At 46.5% G+C, this 19,958-nt stretch overlaps 1 protein-coding gene across 1 annotated transcript; it reads right to left on the reverse strand.

Annotated features, from left to right (window-relative positions):
- Positions 1-17,800: 17,800 nt before the first annotated feature.
- Positions 17,801-19,237, reverse strand: ZBTB42 (zinc finger and BTB domain containing 42). The gene has a single exon (XM_026075965.1). The coding sequence runs from the start codon at positions 19,229-19,231 to the stop codon at positions 17,801-17,803; it is 1,431 nt and encodes a 476-aa protein (XP_025931750.1). The 5' UTR covers positions 19,232-19,237.
- Between the last annotated feature and the right edge of the window lie 721 nt (positions 19,238-19,958).

The raw sequence follows: 19,958 nt of genomic DNA on the forward strand, positions 1-19,958 counted from the left end.
GAGAGGAAACTGAACTGCAGGTTCTGCTTGTTGGCTAAAAAAAGCTAAAAACGGACAGACAATTTTCCCATCCCATTTTATTTCCCTTTCTTTATGCTTATGATGCAAGTATGTATTAGTGTGATTTTAAGCAAAACTTCAACTGTTGCATAAATTCAAGCTCTGCAGATAGTGCAAAGGGGAAAAAAAAGGGGGGGGGGAAATGAGTATATGAAAACCAAATATTTAGGCAACTGGTTTGGTTAGGAGTATGGAGGTGATTTTGCTATCTTTCTAACAAATAGCTGAATGGATATTATTCCCTTGTACTTCAAAGGGTAAAAACTTGACCAGAATCAGCTCGAGGATGAGGGAAGAATCTATGTTCTGTTAACATTCATTTCAAAGATATCTTTGAATTAATTTTCCTTCTGTTTTCCCACCCATTTTTCCCAACTTCCCTCTATAAAGATGGCTGTGGTGATGATACCCCGATACTTGGGCAGGAGGGTTCATCTCGGCTTGCTAATAACAAGCTGTCCTTTCTACGCTGGAGGAATGACTTTTAGTTTTAGTTCAGCTTGTTGCATGGTTTCACACACACACACAAATACACAAGGTTTCAGGAATCGCGCAGTTGACCCAGTTTGATTTTTAAGGGATTAGGAGACGATATGGAAAACAGCACATCAAGAACCTTGCGCGACCCAAATTGCCTCTTCCCACATCCCACACGACAAATGTTTCATGCCCTCAATTCGGTTTCTGGGTCGTTCTGGCACTTCCAGCAGCCCCAGTTTCAGCGACGGGGGGAACGGCAAGGGCTGGCGAGGAGCTTTGCAGCTTGACGATCTAGATCCCGATCTATCAACCCTTTCGGCCCCCTCAACGCCCGCACGGTGCCCGATTTGACGTGAACCGACCTCGCACAGGGAACGCGCCCTCCCCACCTCCCCTTGCTCGGCAGCAGCTTTCGGTGCAGAGCCTAAGCGCTTCCCCAGGCGGGTCTGCAGGGCGAGAGGCCGCAAGGCGACATCCCATCCTACTGAAAGGAACAGCAAAATTTTCCTTAATTTCATGATTTCTCCCAATTATCCTCCATTGTTTGTTATTCTAGAGCGGGGGAAGTTATACGGGAGATCACAGTACTACAGGAATAACTTTATCATTATTGGCGCTATCACAATCAAGAGACGAACGCTGTCTGTTATTTACCCTTCAAACTCCAGTCAATATTTACTGCATTGTCTTCAATGCATTAGTGACGACGCTCACATCTGCTGCCTGCCAAAAAGCAAGTTAATTTAGCTCGCTGATACGATTCAAAGAGTTTGAACTCATCTACGTCCCTGGCTATTGGTGTCCAGGCAGACACCACGTCCATCCACGCATGCATTAATAAAGACTTAAAAAGAAAAGACCATCGATTCCTCTAGACCTGAAATAACACGCATCTGATCCCCGAACGCAGAAGGACAGAGAGGAACGACCTCAGCTGAGGAGGCATAATGCAGAGCATTTTCCCAGCGGATCCCCAGGTCGCAGCAGAGTCCTCGTGCTCCCGTGGAGCTGGGCCGTGGGCAGCAGAAGACACCGGACACTTTACTCCGGCAGTTCCCGCGCAGCCTTCTCTGGTCAACTTATGTGCTGAAGAGAGGTGGATCAATTATTCATAAGTTAAAATGCACACTTTTATTACACCAGATGTTTCTCTGAATGTTTGACACTGCCCATTAACTCACCCTTTAATTTTAATTGCTTAACTAATGGCTATATCCAAGGTTAAATGAGTTTAAAACTTCATTCTTTTCTTACGTCGTTTAATATAAAGACTCTGTCTGACATAATGGGAGAAGGAACTGAACCAAGGATAATCTGTGACAAAATACAAACAAGTGGCCAGTTAATCTTCCCCAGGGCCTGCCCAGGGGTAGGTGCACCACGCAGGTGGGATCTTCTCTAAAYGGAGAAGTGCCAGCAGGACCCCTCTGCCTGCAAGCAGACCGGGGGCTGCAATGCTGCTCGGCCGGGCGCAACGTGGGGCCTCGCGCTGCAAGGACGCGGTGCAGCGCGATCGCTGTCCTCGCGGTCGGTCTGCAGGCACAACGGGGCGCAGAAGCGCTTGCTAAACACGGTGGGAAGCGTTTGTTTCCAGCAAACTGTTTCGGTAGCTTCCAAACTGAGAACTCGGGTTACATGAGTAATTTGTGTTTATACGTTAAAGTGATGCTCACCCGGCATGGTGCTCCTATCCTTCCTGTTATAAATATTTATAACATCAGAAAAACCGAGCTGACAGGCCGACCGGGGAAGGAGTTCCTGTGGAACAAGTGAGTTGCATTTTTCTATTCGAGACAGCAGGGAGAAACTCATCTCTGGGAAGATACTGCTCCGGAGACGTGCTGGGCTGCAGGGGAGGGAAGCACCTGGCCCGGCCCGGTCCTCCCTCGCTGCTGGGATCACACGTTTCCAGCTGATTTCTCCACTTGTTTTGTACCAGGCAGGACTATTAGCTGGTGCCTGGCATCTCAGCACTCCTACTAATTTCTGTGGCATACGTAGCTGCGCTCCTGCTCTCTGCCAAGCCTGTAAATACCAGGCACGCTAGCTCTGCAGGCTGGGATCCCCCAGGCATTAGCAACGCAGGTGCCGAAAGGCGAGCGCCCCTTGCCCCTCACCCTGACTCACTCGCTTTGCTGCAGCGATTCTCTGCCAGGATCGCCTCCTCGGCTCACGTGGCACCGGGATGACACATTAGGATGCATCCTGGAGAGGCCACATCACCCGGCAGGAGATGAGACCAAGACCCTTCCACAGCACAGGCGGACATAAGATAATGCTCACCATCACATCCATTGACGTAACTCATGGATACGTTCCACCATTTTCCTAGCAGAGACTAGATCTTAATAGAACTAGTTTAAATAGTTCAGTCCTGATCTGCCCAAAGAAAAAAAAAATGCTGGTACCCATGGGAATAGCAGAGAAGAGCCAGAGGCAGAGCCGTCCCTTCCCTGTCACTGGGAACCGCCAGCGCAGCGGCACATCCGCCCCATGAGAGGGGCTCCACACCCAGGCGACGAAGACACCTTGTCCTCAGCATCTCACTGCAATAACGGCATGAGGGAAGGAAAGGGGAAGCAGGCAGAAAAATAAGTGACTTTTTGCCAGCGTAGAGGAGAAAAGGAAGCGTGTATCTTTCCTTTCTGGCTTTCTCGCCTTCCTCTTCCAAGAGGTAAGAGAGTACAGGCTAATGTATACCATACTCTGGGTCAGGCTCTGCCTTCAGTGCTTATTGGGCCAGATGCTGGGTGTCTCTGCTGGATGAACTCTTTGGAGACTGCAAAGTGAACGGACTGCACGTGAGGGCTACAGGAGGCTAACCTCAGCTTAACAGTCTGGTCCACCTGTTTAACTACGGCCAGCCGTGATCTCAACATACCGTCATGGAAAAAGCTGTTGCCTCTTCCCTGTCCAAGTCTACTCCACCCCAAAACGGCACCAAGGAGAGACAGCTAAAAACTTGTGACCTTCCGATTTTGCATGCATCAGGTATGTTTCCTAGCCCCAACCCTTCTTACCAGCTGAACAATGCTGCGGTGAAACAGGGCTCTTCCGTTTAGTTTCTAAACTGAAAAAAAGTTCTGAAGTTTCTTTGCTTTTTTTTTTTTCTTTTTTTGCAAACAGGCTCACGAGGACTTCCACTCATTTGGATTTGGCTCCGGTTCAGCAGCRTTCGGTAGTGACAACCATCAATCCTGCCAGACAGCCGATGGCACAGACTGCTAGGAGTGGGCGATCTCAATTTTGCAGCTACACTGCAATTTGCGCGCGTCTCAACGCTAGCTGGCAGGCAGCCAGGCGTTTAACATCGTCCTCCACCCAGAAAGGTGTCTCTGCAGAACAAGGTGCCGGGATACGTGAAGGCTGCCAAGACCACGGCGTGAACCGTGCCAGTCCTGCAAATAGATGCAGGATCTCAGAGCTGTTAATCCTACACATTTCGGTGTCACAAAGTTCACTGGTGAGATTTTTTTTTTCCCCACCCACCAAGTTCAGCCCGAGTGGTATTAAGTTTAATTTTATGGATGGCTCAGTTCATCCCAATTTTTGGCAGAAAAGGGAAAGGTTGCATGAAGTATTCCCTTCAGCCTGCAATTTCAAGGTCCGGTTGAGGGCAGGCTACCAGCTAGCCCGTACCCTTTTGTGAATATCAGATTTCTGAGCACAGAACTGAGGATTTCATTCTTTGTTCTTGAACTCATTCTTTCCATCACAGGGTCCAGAGGAATGTAATCTCTCCAGATGCCAGCACCTCTTAGGAAATTGTAATATAGCAGCTATGCACTTTAAGTGGCTTATTCATACACAGAGAAAAGAATAGTAATATCCTAGAGGGAAGGTTTTGAAATGGTGCATGGTGACACGGTCCCCGGGACAGGCAGGATTTACTTCAGCTAAGGGTCTGTCCCCGAACTTGCTCATTTTCAAGAGAAGCAGCAGAGCTTGCATTGATATTTTACTCTTGGTTTGTTTAAAGTCTTTTCTTGCTGTTTAAAACAACCAGTGCTTCCTTCCTGGGGAGGGAGGCAATGCTTTTAGGGTTACTGTAAATAATCTGAGCCAGAACAATTGGCTGAGTAAATTATCCTGTCTGCTGACACTAACAGACTCCACTGAGCTACTAGGAACTTGATCAGCTCTTTTTCTTCTTACTGTTATTAAAATAAAATAAAGGTTTGCCCAAATGCCCTGTTTGGGACAAACCAAAATAAATGCCTCGCAGAGAGCAATTCCAAGGAGTGTTTTCAAAAATCTCATTTAACAACGCAGAATTAAGAGGTTTGTCAAGAAGAGAAAAGCACGCAGGAGAACAAGGGAGCCCAAAGAGCYGGCTGACAGATTACCACCCGACAAAGCTAACAGGCAACTCCGAATGCTGCCAACGCAACTGCCCGCCGAGCCTGCCAAGAGCCAGATGCTGCCACTGGGATAATATCCTCGGCGCTCAGTAACCAGGCCTCCKCACCGGTCAGCCTACAAAGGTGGAAAAAGGGGGTGGAGGGGTAGGTGTGCACCCCAGAAGGTGACCACCAGACCTCAGATGTTGGGGACAGCAATGAGAAGAAAAGGCCTAGAGAGAAGCATGGGTAGTTGTCTTTAGAAAAGAAAGAAAAAACAGAGTATCTACTTCTTATCCAGAAAGTCCTCTGGAAAGAAAGACCCACTCCAACAGTTTCCGAGTCCGTCTGGGTAACTTCTTCCCTCATTATGCAATGTAAGCTGCAACTCTCAGTGGGGGCATAGCAAACAGGGCAGGCAGGGGAAGAAATTACACCTAAGCGAGGGAGTAAAGCAGTGCATTTTGCAGCATTAGGAACAAAATTGCATATGTTCAAGAGCTCACCTCCCCACAAACCAGCATTTGATTAGTAACTAGCTCCAGCGCTCCGATTGCTCTGCAGTCCCATTACGCTGAGAAAAGGTAGAGTTAGCACAGAAGCACCAATGTTAACATTACCCTGGAATGGAAGCAGCATAAATACAAAATATTTGTTTCACTGCTACTGTGCAACATCTGTTTCCAGCAACTTAGTCATTCTCTGCCTCCCTCGGGGTTTCAAAGTACATAAGGAAGCGGGAGAGCCTTGCAGGTAGTCAAGGCTGCCGTGCCTGTGTGAAGGTTGTGCAACAGCAGAGCCCATTCACCAGCCCTCAYGCAGGCAAAACTCTTCGCTATGGCAATGCCGTTTGCCTTATCAGCCTCTACCAGAGCAGAGCTTCGCAGCACACTGAACCAACCAGACGCTTCCTCAAGAGAGTGCGTTACGTTTCCAGCAAGTTGGTACCTGCAGGCATGAAAATCTTAGAGGACAGCAAACCCAAAGACTTTCACCTACAGGGCTGCAAATCTAATACTGTGCTTAGCAGATTTAAAAGGAAAGGAGAAAAAAAAAAGAAAAAGCCACGAACCAGACAGTTTTGGCTACGATGCTGAAACCCAGCAGTAAAGTAAGAACAGTTGTTCACTACATCTATTTTTCTTCCACAAAAACCTTCAACACAATGCAGMTGTAAAAGGTGAGTTTGTGCCAAGTCATGATTTGGAGACAGGCTCTCCAAGGAAAACTCCCAGCACTGACATTTTAGCAACAAGGCTTAGACATATCTATATATGTCAGCTTGAGATGACTATTAAGAGATCCAGATAGCATGACTGTGCATAGCATCATCCTGTGGGACAAATTCCCTTCCCCCCCCCCTTCATGCTTGATATCCCTCTTCCTTGCTTTCCATCAACTACACACAGCCACACTGTGTACCCTGAAGACCTAGTAAACAGACACATGCACACACAGAAAAGTCACATTCTGAAAAACAATTTACCAAGATAGATCTCTTAGCTTTCCTTATTCTGAAAGCAGTTGATATTTTTGTTGGGTCTGGGAAAAAAAAAAAAAGAGGCAAAAAGCCATAGCCTTTTATCTGAACGTGAATAATAAAGTTTTGCAAGAACTTGCAAAGATGCTACTGGAGGCATGGTCAAACACCACAAGAAAGTCACCGTGCTCATACTGTACTTCACAGCAGCAACCAGTAAGTTTTGGCATCTTCTGATGTTTGCAAATACTGTAGAACAAAGTGTTGCCTGATCTTTTAAATTCTAGTTTTACAAGCAGCAAGGCTTTTTAAAAAAAAAAAAAAAAGCCCCCAAACAGGTGGCTTTTGTTGTTGAAAGTCTCGGGTGACTTTTTAGCCTAATTTTAGAAGTAACAAGAGTTTCTGACTTTGTCGATCACAAGGAGTTAAATTCAGCACTCAGGAAGTATTGCAGTTTCTCTGCCTTGCTGGAACACAGTGCTACCGAGAGCCAAAGTACCTCGTACCCTACCGTTACCAGGAACAATAGGAAGCTGTGCTATTATCTTCATTTTATGGCGAGATCAAGGCCCAGAGCCTTGTACTCTGCTCTGAAGCCCAATTGCCCCTTTTGTGTTCGAGCCTGGAACGAGGACTCTTCCCTCCCAGCAGCTGCCCTCGTGCCCCGAGTGCAGCCCTGGGCTCCCATGGACCTGCAAGCCTTGCTCTTCTAGCTGCACCGGGCTTGCTGACAACCAGACAGGAGGGAGAGCTGCCTGCAGACACTGCCGGGTTGGGCCCCAGCAAGTCAGGCACCCTTCGAGGCTGGAAACAGCAAGTTCAAACCCTGGCAGGTGGTGAAAGGCCTAAAGCTCTGGCTTCTTCCCTTCTGGGCAAGGGCTCCCACGGCTGCATTACTGCACCAAATGGCACTGCAGACCACAGTCCCTTTCCTTCCCCAGCTGTGACAAGGTATAGACAAGGCAACATCTGGCGCATGAGGCAGCACCACCTCTGGACACGTGGAGCTGGAGAGCTTTTGGCACTCAAGTCTCACGGTAGGAACTAGGACAGGGTGACAGCTGAAGGACTAGGCAGTGCTCCATCAGACCTGCTTACCAGCTAGAATGAAGCTCAAACTCAAGTTTACCCAGGGGTTTAAGTAAACTTTCCACGCTCACTCCAAGTCAAGGAACTGGAACTTGTCCCTCAGGTGTAGCAGATGCACCAGGAAGCAAAGCCCTGCCCAGACTGGGCAGCAACAGTGCACAAGGCATAGTCACACATCACCTTGCCACCAGCCTGCAGTACAGCAGCAAAAAGGGTCCTTGCAGCACTAGGCAGAGCAGCAGGTCTCGCAGACCAGGTGCTTCCTGTAAGCCCCTCTTAGAGTCACTGGATCTGTCCCTCTCCAGCAGTGAGTTTTTCCATCAAGCACTCAACATACATCAGCTGAAGCACCTGGACATTGCAGGGCAGACTGCAGGAGGGACTATAACATCCACTGACCAGCTTCAGCACACTAGTGTCCTACGCTGGCACTGCTACAGTCTAACAGGTCTTACAGGGTTAGTAACCCCTAGAGGACTTTGCTTCCCCCCAGCTCCCCATTTTCCTTGGGTGGTATATTTGAAGACCCTCCCTTAGATTTGCTGCAAGAAAAATGAGTTTCATTAGTTAGAGGCTAACTGGGTTATTTCCAAAGTCAGAACTGGAGGTTCAGTTTGAAGGCTACAAAGAGGAAGGGGAAGGCTACAGTGTTTGCCCCCYCCCCCCCCCCMAAAAAAAAAAAAAAAAMAAAAACCCAACCAGAAACACAGTGTCATTCATTAAAGAGAGACATGTAACAAGCCTATTTTTGGTCAAGTAAACCAGGTCCATAAAAGTTTCCTGAAGAACAAACACATCACTAAGGTCTAAATCTTGCAAATTTTACAGAAAGGCAACTCACTTTTGCGTGTATTGACTCAACAGCCCATTTTTCATTTTGTCCACCTACGGACACTGCTTATGTCTCGGGGCCTTCTGTATCTTTACTGGACGCGAAATAAGAGGTACTTCAGATTAAATTTGTTCTGCAGTTTGGCTGTTCTGCTCAAAACTCTGCGTCCAGGTCTATTTATAAGAAAGTTTGGTCAGTTCTGCATATAAGCCTCTTTTTACAGCTCAGCCATCACACTGTCAGTAGAGCCTCCTTTCTCATCCACATGTGAAGACAAGAGTATCAGAGTTTATGATCTGGGCTAGACACTAGAGGGAAAAAAAACCCTTCAGGCTAAGGCACAGGTAGACACTGCAACAGATTGCTTGAGGAGGTTCTCATGAACAGGTTAGACACATATCTGCCAGGAACAACTTTTGCTGAGCTGATCCTGCCCAGGAGTAGGAGGACTAGATGCCCAGACAAGGTCTCTTCCAGCCCTGTTCCAAGGATTTTGCACATGCTCTTTGAAAGCATCAGTCTGAAAGGGCTTGCTTATAAAACATTTTCAGAAACAAAACTGTTACACATGTAAGAGCATCTCTAAGGAAATGATTAAAAGGAAACCATCTTCTTCTGACAGCTGATTAGACAGCAGAAGTATCGAGTTTCTAGTCTTCGTAGACGAGGAGTAGTCACAAAGCCTAAGATATTTATCTAGTTTACAAAGTGGGAGAAGTAGAAGCTTCTGCCCCCTCCAAATGTCATTGGTCCTCCAAAAAACACAGATAGTTTCTGGTACATGAAAAATGTAGAGACCCATTCCTGTTTCTTGTTCAGTGTTTACTGCCTTAACCTATTGCACAGATGTGATGGGTTTTTTTGAACACAGGATCTATTATGTTTCTTGCCAGAGACTCAGATCTGTACAGGCTTTCAAAACACCTTGCCAGGTAGCTACTTTTTTACACTGACTCAGTATTTGCCAGCAGTCACTGCCAAGCATTAGTTTGAGTCTTACCAATAGGTTGGGAAGTCAGTACTGCTAATGAAATTGTTGATATCATCTGAAAGATCATCCTTCCCCCTGCATCCTGGAGCAAAACTCAAGCGATTCTCAGCCAGGAGTACCTACCCCAAGGAAATTAACTGGAATTCATTATATCTAATCCCATTTGCATTACCCTTTCTCCCTCTTGTAAGCACATTCCTACCTACAGTTCGACTCCGTATTGCATTCGTTTTGGTCACATTCCAGTGGGTGCAAAACACTGCTGGACTACAACTGACTTACTGTCCTATACAGGTATTCTGTGCCTTATTTCCTCCACCTTGGGACCATGCATTTATAGACTTGTGCCTTTGAGTCAAAGCTCTTTTAGTATGACCTTGGGTACCAGACAATGCAAAGCTCAGAGGATGGCACTGTCTAGTTCACTTCTTGTACCATCCAGCAAGACCATCAAGTCTGCCAAGTACTGGACAGACACTGGAGAACATTACAAAGTGCAACGGAGGCTTTTTGTTGCACAGCAGAAGCCAAGACCACCATTTGATAATTAACCACTTGGACCAAGCCAGACAAGCCATGATGATTAAGGTGAAGGTAGCTGTATCCCACCATCAATCTCCATGGACTTGGCTTGTTTTGCTTTATACTCCAAAAGGGGATACCAGGCAGCAGATGTTCCACATCAGTGTTTCTCCTGCACACCCCAGCTACCACAAAGACTGCTCGAAGAGGCATGGGGCTGAATGGTTCACCCCAAACCTCTTTTGCAGGCACTGCAACAGATGTGCTGGGCTTCCCCTCAATCTCCCCCTTGCCTAGCAGATGCTGGCCTCTCTGGGAAAGTGCTAAATGGATTCTGCTGAATCACTGCACCAGATGGTTCATAACACCACCTGGATAGTACAGAAAAAAAAAGAAAAGAGAGATAAGGAAGACTGTTGGGGAACAGAGAATACCTAGTGTGTGGGCTGAGTCATCCCAAGGGAGAAGCAACCTGTGGATAAGGTTGTCATTTGAACCTTTGTTCCCCTAAAACTCCTATGTTAAGTCTGATATCATCACTTTCCCGGCAATTTTGTCCCAAGGTCTACAACGTATGTTGCTTCAGAACCGCTTGGGAAAAGCGTCTGCTCCCAGACGCTCTCCAGAAGAATTTCAGGAAACCAGCTGTGTGTGGGAACTCAGGGAAGACACCAGTTTTCCCCACAAATACTCCTATAATTAAACTGCAGGACTGAACGAGGCCACAGCATTAACCAGTTTCCAAAAGGGATTAGACGCTTATGCAGACATCAAGACAAACTCATCAGCAGAGTTAACATCTCAATCCAGTAACTAAGAGCTAAGTGCTGTCCTTCAACCTTAACTGTCTGCTCCCACCTTCCTCTCTGTCGTAGCTGGTTTACTTTGAGCTCCGAGCATCGGCTGGACAGTACGCAGGATTAAACGAGCCTCTCCTTTGGGTCAGGCCAGCAGCCCTGTCGGCTGCCACAGCAGGCTGTGCACGGCACGGGCCGTGCCCCACGGTGAAGTTACCATCGTTTTCAGCGGAGCACCACCGCACAGGAGGCGCGGGGCGGGACGGAGAGCAGGCACACCTCGCCGCACGAGCCCAACGCGGCGGCCGGCAGGAGAAGTTTCGCTATCACAAACAGTTCGACGGGGTTTGCAACACCAGCACGAGTTACTACAACCAGAAGGGGGAAGAGGGTGTGCGAAGGCGCAAAGGCCCAGCAGGGAGAGCTGTGGGCGGCGATTCAAGTGGGCGGCTGGATGCTGGTTCGCCGGAGCCGACCCTCTGCCCCCGGGAAACGCTGGCAGCGCTGCCCTGCGCAGACTGTTTTGGCTGGCAGCCTGCAGCCGCGCCAGCCTTCGCCCCTGCCAAACTCCTCTTACTCGCACAGCGCAGGACTGTCACTCTGATTCACATAAAAGCCCCAAGAATATTAACAGATTTTTTTTTTTTTTTTTTTTTTTTTAAGGCCAGGTTGGCAAGTGCTTTTATTTTCTGTGACAGATCGTTCTGAAAGGGCACGAGAGCCAGCTGTGTACAGAAGTGTGCAGCTGTATGAAAGAGCACAACAAACAGGAAAAGGTAACAATAACCAAATTGTTTGCTCTCTCTCCTCCCATTAAGCAGCATTAGCAAATATTTTTTTTTTTTTTTCCCTAATTGGGATGAAAAGAGCTAGTCAGGAAGAGAGCGGCTCTCCGCAGCACGCACGCAGAGGGTGCAAGTTTGGGAAGTGCTCTGCATTCCCCTGCCGCRGCTCATCGCCACCTTGTCCGCATGCAAAAAAAGCGAGCAAGTAACCAGGATGCCTCGGTCATGTTATTATGAAAGACACCTCTCTGCACAAAGTTGCTCAATCTGCAGCATTTCCAGCCAGGTCCTCCCCAGCGCAAAACATCAAGTAATTTGAGACAAAATGTTCTTTAAGCAGGTCGGTTGCAGCCCTGCTCACAATTCCTCCTCCTTCCCCTACAAGGCGTTTTCACACGCCAACTGCACTGTGCGCTTGACTCCATTTTGCTTGAGCCCGGCTTTGTCCTACATAGGCTGCTTTTGCTGGGTCACACCTGCCATTGATTTCCTTAGGTAACAGCTGCTGTTTCGCATTCTGCTGCGCGCGCTCCTGAGCGGAGAGGCACAGAAAAACACTCGCCAGCAACGGTAGCCTGAGACGGCAGGATCTAAACGCGACAAGCAAAGTTGGATGGCAACATTGCCCCACTCGGCGATATAAAGATGGCCTCAACCCTCTTCCCCCTAACTTCTTCTCATGGGGGACTTCCCTCGTCGCAGGCTCGGATGCTTATTGCACCTGAAGAAAAACCCGATTTAAACAACATTGCCCGTCCACACCACGCTTCTCATAAGGAGGATCCTGCAGCACTAAAGACCTCGCCTGGCACCATCCCCAYGTGCCTGAATATGCTTCCTCTGTGATTTGGAGGTGCTCAGTCCAAACCCGTGCCCCACCATCCAGCCAAGGGCACTAGCTTTACCCAGTGGTATTAAGTGCCATTAAGTTGCTTAATGCTTCAAAACAAAAGCTAAAAACCACAAGTGTTTTACAACACTCATCCCAAACAGAAACAGGCTTTCGGAGAGCGGCAGGAATCCAGACCACTTGGATTTACATCACTGACCCTTTCTCACTTAAGGCACCTGGTATATATTTTAATCATGAAAGATCACACCTCTTGCTGCCCAGCTGAGATGCGGTTGGGACAGCAGATGCCCACGGCCGGTCACCCTCTTTCGCACAGCAAAGATGAGCGGCTCTCCCAGCATACCCATGAGCCGGCAAACGGGAAACGCCTGCCCAGAGCGATCCCATTCCTTATTCAGTGTGTGTGTACACACACACACACACACACACACACACACACACTCCCCTTTGCAGTACCTGTTCAGTGGCTTGGTTTCTTCTCAAAGCTTTTTATATTTCACATTCCTAAGATTTAATTATGCTATCAAAACAACAGGCATCAAGACCTGGAGTGCCAGAATTCACATTAGCGATTGTTATCAGCAAAGAAAATGGGCACAGCATGCCCATGCCAGAGGAGACGTGGGCTGCTCTCCTCGAGCTACAAACGGTTATTTATAGCCTCTTTGCAAACCATCTACCCCACAGGTCTAGCTCTGAGCTCACGAGCCCTCGAAGGAAAGCTTTCTGTCGTGTCCCCCCCTCCCCAGCATAGCACAGCACTGAGATTTAGACACAGTTAGTTGGGGTTTTTTTTTGGGGGGGGAACAACACCTCCAAGGCTCCTTCCTTATGTCCAGAATGGTAGAAGAGAGCAAAAACGGAGAGCGACAGAGACAAGCAGCTGCAGAGAAGTCCCCCTCCTTACCCAACAGTAGAAACACTAAAGAAGAAGAAAAAAAATATATATATATAGTTTCCAACACTTCACTTCACTGCACCAGAGCTGGATGCTGCAGGAACGACGCGCGTCTCCTGCAGCTTTCCAGCCTCCCTGCAGCAGGGGATGGAGGCACAAGCTCTGCAAGGCAGGCAGCATGCAAGAAATGCATACGCTTCTCGAGATTATTGCAATAAAGCAACTACGTGGTAGCAGGAGGGGGACTATAACTGTGCCTCCACACCAGCATTAGATATTATTTGTCCTTCCCTAAAACAGCACCACTTCAAGACATTCTGACTCCGCCAGGATCCTTTGCCTCGCAGTAATTAAGAAATACTTACAGAAGATGTAGCGTGCGTAGTACGGGTGCAAAACCATACACAAGCAAACTCATTTCCCACCCCCGAGCAGCAGCTGGCACACACAGCTTGCATTTTCTCCATCCTAACCCCAGCTCCTGCTAAACTCAACAGAAGTTTTAACGCAGCTTTTGGAGGGAGCTGGGTCAGACCCGAACGCCGCCGAGCCCGTGACCGACCGGGCGCTTAAGCAAAACCCTGCTCGCGCACGTCAGCCGCCGTGGCGCCAGCGGGGCTTCGCCGGGCTGCGCTCGCGCGCGGGGTCCCTTCAGCACCCGCAGGCTTGCGGCCGCCTCCCGGTACTGGCGGCCGCAGCGAGACGCCACCCGCTTCTATATACTTTTYACCGTAAAGCAGAATTGCTCATACCAAGCCCGAGCCCAGGCTCGTTCGAGTCAGCGGAGAGACGCTCGAGCCCATGCAAGGCTCCCCGCTAACACGGTTAAGACGCAGAAGCGGGGCGGTTCAGGTCCTGCCCAGTGACCATGCAAATGGCTGGTCAAGCTCCTTCTGCGACGAGGCATGGCTACTCCTCGGGCGTCGGAAATTCCAAGCAGCCCTGAAAGAGAAAGGGATGTTAGACGGCATTTTTCCTAATTTAGAGAGGGGAGAAAAAAAAAAAAAAAAAAAAAAAAAAAGAAAAAACCCCCACATACAAACACCTATAAATAACAACAAAAACCACCCAACACCACACACCCCTTCCACTAAGGGGGCGAAGGGGGAAGAGGAGGCTCAAGTGTACAACTCTAGCACGTTTTATTTTGTGTAAATTTATAAAGACAACAATCCTAGTCACGATTGTCACGTTTTACAGCACATACCAGTACAATTGCAAACAGAACTCCACGCAAAACTAAGCGCTAACAATAGCTTAAATCACTCTTCCTGCGATTGTCATATCTAGACTAACAGTATTACACTAACACTGAAGAAAAAAATAGTTCACTATAAAACAGTGATAGAACATTTTTATAAAATATATTCCATTCCAATAGCTTTCTACATACTGTATACTATAAAACTCTCCGACAAAAATTAGTGTCTTTAAATATACATATTTAATCTGAACTGCACCAAGATTAAAAACAATTAAAAATATCAATGATTTTTTTTTTTTTACATTAACTTCACAGTATTTGTTTGTAGTAGAAGACAAATCCAGTGTTTAAAATGCAGAGCAGGACTATCCCCTACAGAGACAGTAACTGCCCCACAGTGAAATAGTTTATGAAAAGACAAGCTTAAGTGTGCAATGTTTTTAGTACTTCTCTGTAGAGTCATGAACCATTTTGAAAACATGCTCAGAGCTATTGCAACTTAAAAATAAAGAGACACACAGAGAGATAGCCAAAAAAAGTCACCTTAAGAACAAAAATAAGTGCAAACATCTTTACTTTAGAAATTCAAGCTATGAGGAGTGGGAACACAAATACCAGACTATGAAAAGAGAACAGTGTGTTTACGATGTAGTAAATAATAAAAAAGATTTTTTTTTACTTTTGCCCCATATTCACTGCAGTACAGAGCATGCTCATAGCGTCAGTTTAATTAATTATTTCTATACTAGTATCAGACACAAACTTGTTTAAACTTTTCCCTGCTCCATATACTAATGATGTCTTATGCCACATCCTATTTTATGACCTTCTTTAAAAAAAAAAAAAAAAGCGCAACTGAAGACTGAAATGCAAAGGAAGTGTTACAAGAATGCAAAATTAAAAGATTACCAGCTTCAGTAATGCCTGACTCTACATTAAATTGTTTACATGTTGTTCAACATGCAAAACCATTGCTATTAAATTTAAAGTGAAGTGTAAATTAACTAGTTTTGAAATAGATTAACAGTAATAATTCCACTTCAAAAAAAAAAAGAAAATCTAATAAATACTATATCAAGTATCTTCAGGAGAAAAAAATAACTTAATTTTAGTAGAAAGAAAAATAACTTAATTTTAGTAGATTTTGTTCAGTGCTATTTCCAATCACAGCAAAAAGAAAAAGGAAAAAAGTGATTAAGTAGAATAAGACCACAGTACCAAAGCCACTTATGTTCAAGATACAGTACTCTCCCACAACTTTCATATGTAACAGGTTCAGCAAAAATATTTTACAGTAGAGAAATTAAACTAAAAACAAAAAATGAAACTATAAATAAAAGTAAAAATTCACATTACACATACATTCATAGTTTAAGAGATGAATAATAAGAGGAGGCTGTAACAAGTATATCCTGATTTTTTTTTAAAAAAGGAAGTACTTAAAAAAACAAAAGCGAACAAACAAAAAAAAGCCCATATTATTTATGTAGGTAGTGCTCAGTTTTTGGACCAGAGGGGGAAGGCATTGGACAACTCTTTCTTCTTAAGATGAAATGCGGTATTTTAAGCACAACTAAAAAAGAATTTAACTCAGTGCTTCACATTCATTAAAAATAATAATAATAGTAATAATAATAAAGGCATATGTTTTAAGAAACAACTGCAGGAGTGCCAGGAAAGCTGGTGAAGTAATGCTAATGCTAGCCCAGTGCAACGACATCCAACCCCCTCAGATATTATTATCGTAGCTCAGTCCCGTGCACATGTACCTTGAAGAGATCATTCGACTGGAAAGGAAGAGTCTGATAGTCACTGCCGGGCGCAACCCAAAAGATGCTCTGCTAGGCAGCTAGTTGGGTTACTGCATTTGGGATGGAGCTAGCTCTAACTACAGGCAGCCTCAGTTAAAGGGGGGGAAAAAAAAGAAGAAGAAGAAGAAGAAAAGAAGAGAAAGAGAGAGAAGGGAGGGGGGGAGAGGTCTGAAGAGTTGGTGAGCGATCTGGCAGGGGAGAGCTAGCTGGGCCAAGCCTTCCCCAAGCGGTTTATCCTCACACATCCCCTTAGAAATAAAGGGGACTGCACAGACCGGCCCAGAGGGATCACCAGCTTCAAAAGATAAATATATATAGGATTGCAAGCTGCCGATTTTAGCATAGCAGCAAACTTTTCAAATGAGATAGCAGTGCATCTCCTAACCTATTTAGTAATAATTACCTTGAACTCAGAAATCCCAGTAGCATGATATCAAAGAAAAAGAGAAGAAAAAAAAAAAGAAATCAATTAACCACTTATCGCAATGCTGACCGGTTTCCTCGGAAGGAACCGTATCAGTTCCGAAGCAGCTGTGCATCCCGCCTGCTTCCTTCAGCGGCATCTGCACTTTGGTTACATCCCATTTCCAAGCGTCGCACACTGGCACCCGTCTCACACCCCATCGCACGTTGACTCACTACAGCAATTTTTCCAATGCAAACGGGATTAGTCCCCGTCATGTYGATGCGGGAATGAAAATAGTCACAGATCATACAATTTTTCCTACATACTAGCACGCGTCCTTCGACATTTAAGGAGTGAATACACTGCGGACAGAAATATTTTTTTCTGTCCACGTTTGAAGTTCAAAAGCAGTTCAGAGCTTTTCGTAGGTTAGTTCGTGGAGGAGGACGGGTGGGAGAGGAAAATTTAAGTACACTCGGGTGGCAAATTCATCTTTAGGCAAAAATCTTTCATTCAGATTTTAGGACTGATCGCAAACTATTCCAATATAATAAAAAGAATAAAAAGAAAAAAAAGACTGGTACCGAAGACATATCCAGGAATTCTCAACCCCCTTTGTAATTTGGGCCAATTCAAGGTCTCTTCTAGTTCTATAAAATAAGAGTACAGCCTGTTACTCCGGGTTATGCAAACAAGTTCCTCTACACCGAAATGCATTTAAATTATAGTTCATCTCTTTGAATGTTTGTATGCAATATGCAGATGGCACTAGGGGAGCTTAATGGAATCCAAGTATTTCTCCAGGATTTACTTGTAATCAATCTTTTTCAAACTACCAAAAAAAAAACCAACCCCAAAACAAAAAAAACCCTGACCACAAAGCAAGTAGTTCCAGCATGAAAACAGAAGCTAAATCATTGCAGAATTACTTAGATCATTTCACATTAATAATGTAACGTGGGTGCACAAGAAAAGACCTAAAGGACAGGGCTGGGAAAGGGAAGAAGGCAGGGAAAAGGCGGGGGAGACAGGGAGGTGGAAGGATTGCATTAAAAGGCCTCTGGAGTGTATACCTCTGTATCTTTTAAAGATCATATACCTGAAGTGAATATCACCAAAATAAATGAAGGAAAAAAAGAAAAAGGGGGGGGGGAGGGAAAAAAAAAAAAAAAAGATGCTGCCTTTTTTTCCTGTTTTGTTTTAAAAGGGGTGGGTGAAAAAAAATTAAGAGACAAGTTAATAAGAACGCGTCTCAGACAACCAAGGACTTTACAAGGCCACAATGAAATTTGCGGATATGTCTGTATAAATCCCCGGACTGCGTAAACCGTCTCTCACACCACTTGCACCCGTGGGGCTTCTCCCTGGTGTGCACGACCGCGTGACGGCTGAGATTGTGGGAATACTGGAAGCTCTTCCCGCACTGGCCGCAGGTATAGGGCTTCTCGCCCGAGTGGGTCCTTTCGTGTCTCTTTAAGGTGTACATGCAGGAAAAAGTCTTTCCGCACAGTGTGCAAGTGGGCACTGACCCGTCCGGCGACAGCCTGGTCCGGGAGCCGTCCTTATCTCGGAAGTGGGAGCTCAGGTGCAGCTGCAGGATGTGCGGGCTCGGAAACACTTTGCTACAGAGGGGGCAAATGCAGATATGCCCCGGAGGCACGAGCACACCTGAGGAGGAGATGTCTGACGAATCCATGTCGTCCTCGCTCTCGTCTCGCTCTTGATCTATATCCTCCTCCCGCGCATGAGAACTGCCATTCCCCGCGAACATGTGTCCTAACCCTGTCACTAGGCTTTTGGCTGAATTCCCAAAATGCTGACTCTCCGGACTCCTGGCTTCGCCGTCCTCCTGATCTGACAGCAAGTCTTGTTCATCTTTAACAAGTGGCTCGGTACCCTGCTGCTGGCTGTCGGAAGCCAGCTGTCCAAAGACATAGGAGGGGTGTAAGGAATCTCTCCCAGGCACGGGCTTGAAAGACAAATCCAGAGCGCAGTCCACATCGCTCGGAGCCAGGCTATGGTTAACAGACCTTTGGGACAAAGGTCCTGCGGAACTATTGACATTAGCCTTTGTTTTTCCAGCTGCTGCGGCGCACGATTCTGCCTCTGTCGGCACAGAGCTGACACTTAGATGATCGGAGGACCAGGCGGGGTGACTGCTGACCTTTTCTTTGCCCGCCGCTCTATCATATTCTGCGGCGCCGAATTTCTGTTTGCTCCCCGGGTCGAACTCGCGGACCAGGGGCGCGCCGGCGTCTAGGAAATGCTCCGCTTTCTCCAAACTAGCCACCTCATCATTCATCTTCTCGTCCGGGCATAATTCTTTATCTTTCAACTTGCCCTTGCAGACTTTCACAATGTCATACATGTGAAGGTAGCTAGCCGCAGCCAGCACATCTTCGACCGGGAGGCTGTTGAATTCCAGCTTTCCCTCGTACATGAATTCGAGCAGCAGGCTGAAGGCAGGGGCTGTGACAATGTCACTGTTCAGATGCACAATATCCCTTTTGTCTAACTGGTCCCTGTAGAAAAGATGGAAGTACATACTGCAAGAGGCAAGAACGGCTCTGTGAGCTCTGAATTGAGCTTCTCCAACTAAAACAGTACAGTCACACAGGAAGCCCTGGTGACGCTGCTGACTCAGACACTGCAGCAACTGGCGGCTATGGTCTGGAAACTCCATTCTTCCTTCATAACCTGTTCAAAACAGGAAAAACTTGAATGCTACTGTAAACTAAAGCCTCCTAGCAGCTGTAACAAACAGATCGGCTTTTTGGTAACACAAGCCAAAGAAACAGCCTTGGAGATAACGTTTACTGTTAATTGTCTGCAATAGTTTTATTAAGGGGGAAAGAAAAAAAAAAAAGAAAAAAAAMCCCAACATGCTTCTCATCTTTTCGCACCTGCTCCAAACAGGAAAAACTTGATTGCAAGTAAACAAAAGCTAGTAAAAGCAGCAGCCCCTCCAACCTTTGTTTCTCCCACTAAGAGCTTTAATAAAATTAAGACAAGGAAAGGAAGAAGGAGGGGGGAAAAAAAAAAAGCAGCATGAACTCCTGGGCTGTCTTCTCAGCAACGCTAACTCGGGGCATCTCTTAATAAAGCATATTACCCATGCCACACACACGCATTTAAACTTTATCCTCAGTCGTTATGCACAGAATCACAACAAAACATTCACGGCTCGTGCTCGGAAAGCGGCGTTTTCAGGGCTACGGAGGAGCGCTGGGGAAGGAGAGCGAGCAGCAGGACCCACGACCCCAGCACACGCATGCAAAAAAAAAGGAAAGAAAGAAAAAGAAGAAAAGAGGAAGAAAAAAAATAATAAAAAGAAAGTTTCCCCTGAAGTTATTAGAAGCGGAGGGGGGAAGCAAGAGGCGCAAAGGCGGCGCGGGCAGCGCCGGGCTGCA

The sequence above is a fragment of the Apteryx rowi genome, unplaced genomic scaffold (assembly GCF_003343035.1).
Source record: "Apteryx rowi isolate R43461 unplaced genomic scaffold, aptRow1 scaffold_415, whole genome shotgun sequence".
Classification (NCBI taxonomy): Eukaryota; Metazoa; Chordata; class Aves; order Apterygiformes; family Apterygidae; genus Apteryx; species Apteryx rowi.